Source organism: Acyrthosiphon pisum, chromosome A1 (assembly GCF_005508785.2).
Source record: "Acyrthosiphon pisum isolate AL4f chromosome A1, pea_aphid_22Mar2018_4r6ur, whole genome shotgun sequence".
NCBI classification, from domain to species: Eukaryota; Metazoa; Arthropoda; class Insecta; order Hemiptera; family Aphididae; genus Acyrthosiphon; species Acyrthosiphon pisum.
Genome location: NC_042494.1, coordinates 61918427 through 61928368, shown reverse-complemented (window position 1 = coordinate 61928368; position 9942 = coordinate 61918427). Strand labels below are relative to the sequence as shown.

The following is a 9942-nucleotide window of genomic DNA, read 5'->3' as shown; positions in this document are numbered from 1 at the left end:
AAAATGGTTCTGAGCAGTGACGGTTTGTCGGTGTGGATATTATTGTATATTATATTTATATTGTTATTAGTTTATTACTTATTATTAATACGGTAGCCAGTAAGTTGAATTAATATTATAAAATTACAACAAAATAACTAAAAACGTTATTCTTGGTTATTAAATATGTAATTTCGTCCAAATTTGGTCATAAGTTGTAGCAATTAGTTTTTAGATTCTGAGTGGAACGATGAATGTATTGATTTTACAATGATGTGTGTTTTTTTTTTATTTTTATTTTTTATTTTTTTGTGTCTGTCATCACCTTTTAGGACAGAAAAAGTGCTTCGATTTTCTTCAACGGTATCTTTTCTGATAGGAAAGTGAATCTAGTTGGTACATTGGGGGGTCAAAAGTAAAATTTTTCCAATAGTTTTCAAAAGCGCCGTGAAAAACAAAAGATAAATTAAGAAAAAAGGGAATTTTTACGCAAAATCTGTTTTCGAAAAAATTGATTTTGGTTTTTGGTGTAACTTTAAAACAAATGACTGTAGATACTTGAAAATTTCACTGAATGTTTATATTAGAATTTATATATACGATAAAATTTTGAAAATAATTTGACTCTTTTTGAGCTGTTTACGGACATCGTAAGTTTTCAATTTTTTTAGTTTTTTTTTTCTATAAATATCAATTAAGTATATCTATTGGGCCAAAAAGTGTAAAAAATTAATACAAGGCTCGTGATACATTGTTACAATAGCAGTTGAAAAATATTAAAAATACATAGGCACAATTATTTATTATAAGCATTTGAAGTTATCAAAATTTAAAATGGAATAATTATTTTGTAGTTAAAAATTTATAAAATGTTCAACTTTTATATCTAAGGTTTGAAAATTTAAAACAAGATTCCACGTAAATATTTAATTCTGTTACCAAAAATTCTAAGAAATAGATAAGCACAATTTATTTTTGTAGTCATTTTAAGTTCAAATTTGGACGAAATTACATATTAAAAAACCCGGAATAACTATTTTAGTTATTTTGTTGTGATTGTATGATATTATTTGTGGGTACTTGAAACTTCTAAAGTATACTATTATATATCTATGATAGTACCAAGGTTTGTTGTTGATGTATAATGCGTTACTTCATGGATATTGTGATATGATTAATTTGGAATTTATTATTGATACCTATTATAGGTCAATTTTTTTTTAATACTATAGATAAGTATACCTATAATAGGTATGTCTAATACCTAGACTGACAAACCGTCTCCGCTCAGAATCGTTTTTCTTATACAGTGATATTATATCATTGAATTCAAATTTAATACTATCCATTATACAGTGACCCACTTGTAACCTATACTGTACAGCAGAGCGACATCCACATACCACCTTTTTTTACATTGGTAACATTAATAAATGTATATATATTTTAAACTAAAAAACATTTTAATTAATTATAGTTTATTTTACTATGAAATATACACAAAAATCTCGAATACTGTTAATAATAAGGTTTTATAGTATTACCAACATACTCAGTAGTCAGTATACCCTATTCCAAATGAGATCAGTATCGGGCGGCCAATTCGTGCGCATGGGCGTGGCTTCCTTTTCAATACCAAATCAGGTGGTTAACTCGGTGGGAGGAGCATCCGACCGCCATCGAATGAAAACTGGTCTCCACCCAGTACAGATCTCAATAGGAACAATGAATATAGTCACTATAAATAATTAAATTGTTCTGTTGCGTAGTATATTTTATAATAAACGTATATTGTTGGATTATTGAATTATTCTAAAAGAAAACTAGGGAATACACAAAAGTATAATCTGAAGACTATTTATTTTTAGGTTTATAATATAGTTAAATTATTCAGATAATTTTAATTGACGATAAAAAATGTTTGACTGTTTGATTTTCAAATTTCAGTATATATTATAAAACAAATAATGCATATATAAAATATATTTAATATTTATTTATAAATATAATAATATATTTACTATTCAGACGGTTTTTATTAATTATGTTATAATAACTCATAGTACAACCAAACGCTTGATTATAAGTTACTAGAATAAAAGTATTATATATAAAAGGTATGTTAAACTTTTTATAAAATAATTAATACATACTTTATCAAATCTGATGGTGGCATGATAATCAGAAATATACTCGCAATTTCCATAAGGTAGTAAACATAGTTTATTTTTATGACCTATGAAAATGTATAATATAGAAAATGTTTATTATAGATGTTAATATTAATTTAAATTAAATAGATAACTCACTCTTGCCAATCGTAATTACTTCTCTCTGTACAGAAATATTTAAGGGTACAGATAAACAAGATAAAGTGGCACAACATTTTTTAGATGGCAAAAAATTGCTTTTTTGCAATAACTTGTCAGAAATATCATTTGAAACATTATCAGCGTCTGAAAAAAGTTAAATGATAGTTGATAATTTTTTTTTTTATAGATTAATAAAATTAACAAATTATATCTATTTATCAAGAAAAATAGCAAATATTGTAAAATGATACTTACCATTTATCTTATGATCAGCATTTATCGATTCCAATGCAAACGAAGCAACATCACTGAAAAAACAAAAGTACATGAGTAAAAACCCTAAAATAAAAATTGCAATAAGATTATTGTTATAATAGGATATAATATACTATAAGATTTAAGTTTATAATACTGTTATATTCTCCCCTCTAATTGGCTTTTTGATAATAACACCACTACAATGCACAGAAACCATCTCTTCCACTTCTACAGTATTCGATACTTCGATGCACCGGTTATAAAATACAATTTAGAAGACCTGCTAATTGTGATTTTTTTCTATCTATTTTTTCATCCATCATGTGGTAAACTATTTATCGTTATTTTTTTTTCACTTTCGTTCCCACACACACGAAACTGCTCAGGCTTAGTTTTCTTATTCTCTTATTATTTATCATATTATTTAGTACCAAAATTAATAATCCGGAGCACCCCTACATGGAGTCAATAAGATAAAGCATCAGAGTACATAAGTAAATGTCCCTATAAACATATTATATATTTATATCAATATAAAAACCTTTATCACTATTAATTTTGCTCTATTATCCAAAATAATTATTTAAAATAAAATAATAAAATAATAATTTTACTATTCATGAGCAAGTGGTTGCAAACTCCGGCCATTGATGAGAAACTTGTATAAAATATTTAGTCGATTCTCAATAATTCAAAATTGGTGGAACTTATGAAAAATGTTGAATTACCGAGAGTTTGAATTCTGTGTTGTTCAAAATATAAAGAGGACAAAAATAGCAATTCATATTACTGAGTTATGAAAAAAAAATGTCGTACTTAATTCTTACGATAATTCGATAGTGAAATAATAAGGTAAATACTAAATTTACACATAATTCTAAAGTAAATTATTATCGATTTTAAGTAGTACATTTAGATGAATACACTTTGAGTTTCTGAGCGTTGAACTTCGAATTGTCGTGTGTTGACGGATAGTTTTTAACTTGATGGCCTAAAATTTTACTACAAATTACTTAGTGTACTTAAATACATTGTTTTTATTCGAATTATTGCGAGATTTTAAAGAAAACGAGCAATTACTTCGAATCATCGAAAATTTCGAGTTACCGAGAGACCACTATACCTAACCTATAGGTATATATTAATTATCATGGCATGATATGGTCCGATATACTTGCTCATGAAAGACTTTGTTACATTATAGATTGAATAATCCTTTATATTTTTACTACACAAAATCATTTGTAGCTTGTGAATATTAATATATTTTATCTATACTGGCATTACCAAAAATGTATTTTTTATTTTATTTCATATTTCATCAAATGTAATGCATAACTTGTATCATCTAATTGTAACACAGAATATTTTCCATATTTACCGTTCGGGGACGAAACATGGATTAGTGTAACAAATATATATTATTATTTCTGGTTTCCATTTGTTTAGCTAAGTGAATTGCTGTTAATTGCTAAGCGACAACCCAAGATTTTTACCCATTGCTTTCTCTTAGTTATTAATTAATTTAATTTAATTTAATTAATAGGATTTGAACAAATATAGTAGCGGTTCACCAAAGCCTGCTTTGTATAGAACGTCAATAAAAAGCATGATCTACCTGGTCAAAAGCTTTGAAGTGAAAATAACATCAACTTGATCATGGTTTTCAAGCGCTATTAAAGTGAAGTTGTTGAACACGATGCTATTGAGAGTGGAGGATCTTTGGCCGAATGCCGTATTGTTCGTCAACAAGAATTGAGTTAACAGGAGACTGAATACTACGAACAACCAGATAATCAAAGAGTTTTGCTAGATGACTTAGAACAGATATAGGCCTGTAGTCACGGATGTCATCTTGATCACCTGCTTTGTGAGAAGGAGTAACAAATGATAATTTCCAAATGGCTGAAAAGATACTATCATCTAAAAAGTGCCTGAATATTATCCACATAGGAAGTGAAATTACAAATTTAATACTTGCTAAGAAAGAACCCGGAATTCCATTTATCCCAGTACTTTAGTAGTAGAGGGTTTATTTAAATTTGATTCTATATCGGAAACTGAGGAGTGAGAATTGCTAGGCAACGGGTGGTAAAGAAACGGGTTATTAGGTAAAGCAGAGCTACCGGTTGGTCTGTAAATAGAAGATAAGTAGAGAATATGTTAGCTATGTGCTACCTTCCTGAGCAATGCTGGTCGTTTAAGTGCATGAGATTAGGTATCCCCGGGCTTTAACGACTCTTGCGTACAAATTTCCAATTACTTGGGTTACTATGAATTTGAGATTCAATACGAAATAGGTAATCCATGTGGCATTTTTAAACAAATATTTGAACCAAGTACGCAGTTGAGAGAATGCAAAATAGTCCTATTGATTGTGTGATGCCTTGAAAGAAGCATGTGCTCGTTTTTTTTTGTGAACACCAATGTTTATAATTCCTTTGAGTACCAGGGAGGAAACTTAGACGGAGTAAAAATAATTTTAGTATGGAAAAATGCAAGGCATCATACAGGCAGTAAGTGGCAGTAAGTGGCTAAATTAACATCGAGGTTCCTAACGTTGTGAGCCAGTCGAATGTATTTAGGAAAGAATTTGTTTTGGAATAGTCTCAGCCTTGGAAAAGTAAAAAAATGTATGGGATATTAGAAAAAAGAAGATAAGGGGTAGTCAAAAGTGAAATTTCTAAGGCTGGGTATGAGATGGTTAGGATTGCTTTTGACAAGAACGTTGGCAATGTTTGAAAATATTAAGTCGAGCGCGGACTGAGATGAGTTGAGATCGGAGTTGCGTTGGAAAAAGTTTAGAGACGCAAATGTTTCAGAAACAGAGGAACCAGAAGAACTAGAGGTCGAAGAGAAAGTGAGCCCATCGGGGTCATTTGACCATGAAAAGCCTGGTAAATTATAGTCACCACAGAAAATATAAGAATGGGTAGGGCACGTATGGATTAGGGATACAACCGTTTCCATGTGCAACTCCTCGTATAGGTGTGAGGGACTAGAGAAAAGTATATACACACTAGACATCATAATTAGTGTTGTTGTAACGGAAGCGAATAAATTCTACTATTATATTAATACTACCTATTCTACTAAATTATTAGAGACGGTAATTGGGGAAGAAATTATATCTTTCCGAATAGCAATGAGAACCCCACCGCCCCTTTTTAGATTACTCGTTAAGTTACTTCTGTCACCTCTAAAGATTTATGTTGCATACTGCCACTCGGTGCGAAATTTTTTTTGGTTTGTTTGTGATAATAAGTTAACTCTGGTGGCATTCTAACTCAAAATACCATGCCTCTCATAAGAGCCGATGTAAATTTTTGGTGAGTAGAATGGATACTCACTAACATTTTTTAATTGTTTCACCTATTCTGATATCGTACATCAACATAGTTAAAAGTGGGCATCGTGGCAGTGCGGTGGTGTTATCTTCACGAAGCCTATCTCAAGAATATAATTATGTTATATATTAACGTTCTCGTAAGCTCACTACGGAATCTCTTATGTTACAAACTCCAGTTTTGAATTGCCATAGACCTTATACTCATAGATGGAACATGAATGGTTGGCGTGGTAGAGTAGTAAGAGATAATGTATCAGTGATGCCAATTCAGAGAAATAAAACTATGGTTGATCTAATTATAGTAAATTAATTAAATTAATAATATAATTTATTTATCGTAATAGGTAAAATACTAAAATGTATAACTATAAAGGTAAAAAGTTTTTAACAAAACAAATAAGATATTATATTTAATATTTAATATAACTTCTATCATAGAATCGTATATTATGTGTACAATATTATTGATATAGATTTTTGTCGTGCGTCGCTAATGCGCATGTGCTTCTTGGGACGCAGCATATCGTCAACATGGGTAACTACTATATTAATATGTCCCGTCTAAGAGTATAAGGTCTATGTGAATTGCACATTTTCCGCCTCAATATTGGCAACATTGTTTTTTATAATTTTTGATATCAGTTATCATTCTGATTAAAAATAGATAAGTAATTTTTTTTACCTAATAATTTCTTAGTAGAGGTAATATAAGTGTTATTTATTTAAAATTTGTTTGTCTTACAATTTAACAAAAAAAGTTTTTATTTAAAAACCTAGCGAAAAAAAATTGAATGATAATAGAAGATAATAAAATAATAAAAGATAATCATCTTATCGTAAATTGGAATGATATGTGATATAAAAATGATAAAACAATGTTGCCAGCAATGAAACCGGTGATTCAAAATCGTTGGTCTTTTTGTGACACCCAATTATAAAAATACTTTTTTTGTTTACCATAAAATATTTAAAGATGAGTTTTCAGTTGATGTTGTTGGAACATTATCTTCTGGCTAGATATAAACAACGAGTTAAATATTAACATTGATCATTTACTTTTAAGTACTACATTGTACGAGATCATAATATTTAAGGTCAGCTGCACTCTTCTATAAAAACCCAACTAGCAAGAAACGTCATATTACCAGTATTATTGTTCTGTGGTATTTCATTTTAAAATTAAAATACTGTTAGGTTAGTACCAACCTAACCTACCAAAAATGGAATTAGGTTAGGATAGGACCAACCTAACAAAAATTGCATCAGGTTACATTAGGACCAACCTAACCTAATTATATTTTAACAGATGCGTTAGTATGTTAATTAAAAATAATTGAACTTGAGATAATTATTTTACATTTTTGTATTCAGTTTATTTTTCAGCAACAACCAAGGTAGGTACACGTTCAAGTCTTGGTCATCAATTTTAACCTATTACCTTTTTATACATGGCGTCAATTTTACTGGGTATGTTGAAAAATTTGTTTACAGGTATACTGGGCAGCTCACATCGGGTCCTCTTGGTTGTTATACTATTAGTAGTAAGTAGTCCTTGACCAGGAGTGAAAACGTCAGGATATGCTAATTCCTAAAATAAAAAATGAAAATATACATGCATTAGTATGAACAATAATTAATAATTAATTGTAAAAACATTAAATAACTAACTAAGAAATCATCATGTGCTGGACAAATCCATCTCATACTATGATCCCAATCACGGATAGGAGGATCCAAACAATTGAGGTGATAAAGTCGAATACAGTAATGACATTGTACCAATCGTGCTTGAAGAACACCTTTTTTACACACAACACATCTGTCGTTCTTACGAATCATTTTTAGTTTATCTAACTGTTTTCTGGCAGGAAGTTTAACATCTGATAAAAAGATTAATAAAATTAAGTATTTGAGGAGAAAAAAAATTAAACATATTACATACTGTATTTGCGTTGTATAGGTACTTCTTCGAGGAATGATTCAAATGGATTGAACGGATATTCAAAATCAAATATTTTATTAATCTTGAGTCTAACCGCTGTAAAAACAATATTGATTTAATAAATAATAGTTTTCAATATTTTGAATGAAATTTGTATGTTAAACTAGTATTATGATTTCAATCTTACCTTCATATTTTTTCCTGAAAAATTAGAGGATTTAATACATCATTCTATAACATACAATTTAACTGGTTAATACAAACAAATCAAAAATTAATTAAATGCAATAATGATTGAATTTTACTTACATTATTGATACATATATAGGCTCCGCTAAATCAGCGTCCATCAAGGAAATTATTCATTGCATGAACACAAATATTTACATAACATTATAAAATATTTAGTATTTAAATAAAACATGCATTATAAATATAAGATAAAATTATTTTACTGGTGATTTGAGCCTTTTTGATACTGGCTGCTGCATACGAATCCTGTACTATCACTACATAGATCACAAGTTGTTGGATCAACCGTCTTAGATGGGTGTTGGAAATAAGCAACTTCCAGTCTTTTTTTGTTGTTGACCGAATTCGGTTCAGCAATTAATCTCATTATTTCCTAAAAAAAAAACAGAACAATCGTTAAGCCCCGAGTTTGAGTATAGACATATTGTTTGATCAAAATCGTTTGACGCACATTCGCGAGCGTCCCTACAGATCGTTAACGAAAAAAATAAACGCAATATCGATCGGATAGACTGGCGACGAGGATTATTCAAAACGCAACGAGCCAGAAACAAGCCACACGACGCAAAAAATAAAGGAGGGCCGTGCCCTATCCGCGCAACGCAGCAGTGCTCGTCGACCGTGCGCGTTGCGCACGGCCTGGTCGCGCGAGCCCACCCTGAAAACGAAACAGTAAAAGCGACACCGGGGACGGTCCCCGAAAATGTCATCGCACACGATCAGCTTACCTTCATCAGGTCAATGGGTCCGGGTGAAACCGACCTCTTGGCGGCCATCACACGACGACGGTCAAACTCTCGAGACGAGTCGACTTACCTTGTGTGCGCGAGCGCGCGCGTGTTCGTACTCGGCGTAATGGACGACGGTTGACGGCGTCGGCGAGCACTTACGCAGAACACGGTACGCTAGACGACGACAACGACGAAAACGCGATCGATGAAACGGCGATGGGAAACGTCGGGCTGACGGAACTCGCGGAACGGTCGTGCGCGGACAACACCCAGAACGCACGACAAATGGCGGTGTCGGGTCGGGTGCAAGACGTTTTAGCGATCAAACGGTAGTCAGACGAGTGGAGTGCTCGATGCCGCACGGCGGTGACAGATTTCCACGGTAATAAATGCGAAATGAAGGAAACACAGTCGGCCGCAACTAACGGTACGTCGACAGACGATGCGATTTACTTTATTCTCAATGGCGTAAGGGTGGACCAGTGAGAGGCAAACGCGGGCAGACGACCCGCAAACGAACAGAGCGAACGGTGAAATGAGGGCAGCTCAGCGGCGGGTGCGACGACTCAGTCGGGTGTCGGGTACGCGGAGCGCTCTCGACGGATGTTGTAATTTCGGGACTATCGACTGAGGACGACAATGGATTTCGGTGCCGTACCACACAAAGCATGCGACTACACTATTCGGTACGTAAGACTGCGAGTGTGTATAGTTAAGTCGCCGTGGACCTGAAAAATCTGGGCCGCTCTGACGTTATAGGTCGCCGTCCGTTCGATAGAGCTTGATCACCGGGACAACATTGACCACCGCCAAACCCGTAATTTTAATATAATAAAAATGTAATATTACGACGACATAATAATGATAATAATAATAATAATAATAATAATATGATGCTGCCGAACGGTATGAGTTGGAGAACGGACGACGCAGTAAACGTTTAACAGGTATCGACTACCTATTTACTATATAGTGATTTTTGTTTTTGTTTTTGTTTACCATCGCACCGACCGCGATGGCCGCGGAGCGTCTTGTTATGATTTCACTCTCCATGTGTTTGATATTCTACCTCCGACCTCCATGCGTACAACTGTGTCGTACGGTTTTCGATTTCTTGTT

At 32.4% G+C, this 9942-nt stretch overlaps 2 protein-coding genes across 3 annotated transcripts in view; one reads left to right on the top strand and one right to left on the bottom strand.

Annotated features, from left to right (window-relative positions):
• The window catches only part of LOC100159027, a 302306-nt gene that overhangs the window by 25034 nt on the left and 267330 nt on the right, over positions 1–9942 (top strand). The gene's annotated exons all lie outside the window — the stretch shown is intronic.
• Positions 2055–9829, bottom strand: LOC100571189. Of its 2 annotated transcripts, XM_016803861.2 has the most exons (10): positions 8821–9829; positions 8296–8465; positions 8028–8041; positions 7841–7936; positions 7567–7778; positions 7337–7486; positions 6856–6911; positions 2547–2599; positions 2289–2435; positions 2055–2215 (listed from the first exon to the last, which is right to left on the bottom strand). In XM_016803861.2, exons 1-10 carry the CDS (start codon positions 8866–8868, stop codon positions 2070–2072), a joined length of 1092 nt encoding a protein of 363 aa, XP_016659350.1. In that variant the 5' UTR covers positions 8869–9829; the 3' UTR covers positions 2055–2069. The 2 variants fall into 2 exon arrangements, with proteins under 2 accessions (XP_016659350.1, XP_016659352.1); XM_016803863.2 differs by lacking the exons at positions 8296–8465; positions 8821–9829 and adding an exon at positions 8150–8274.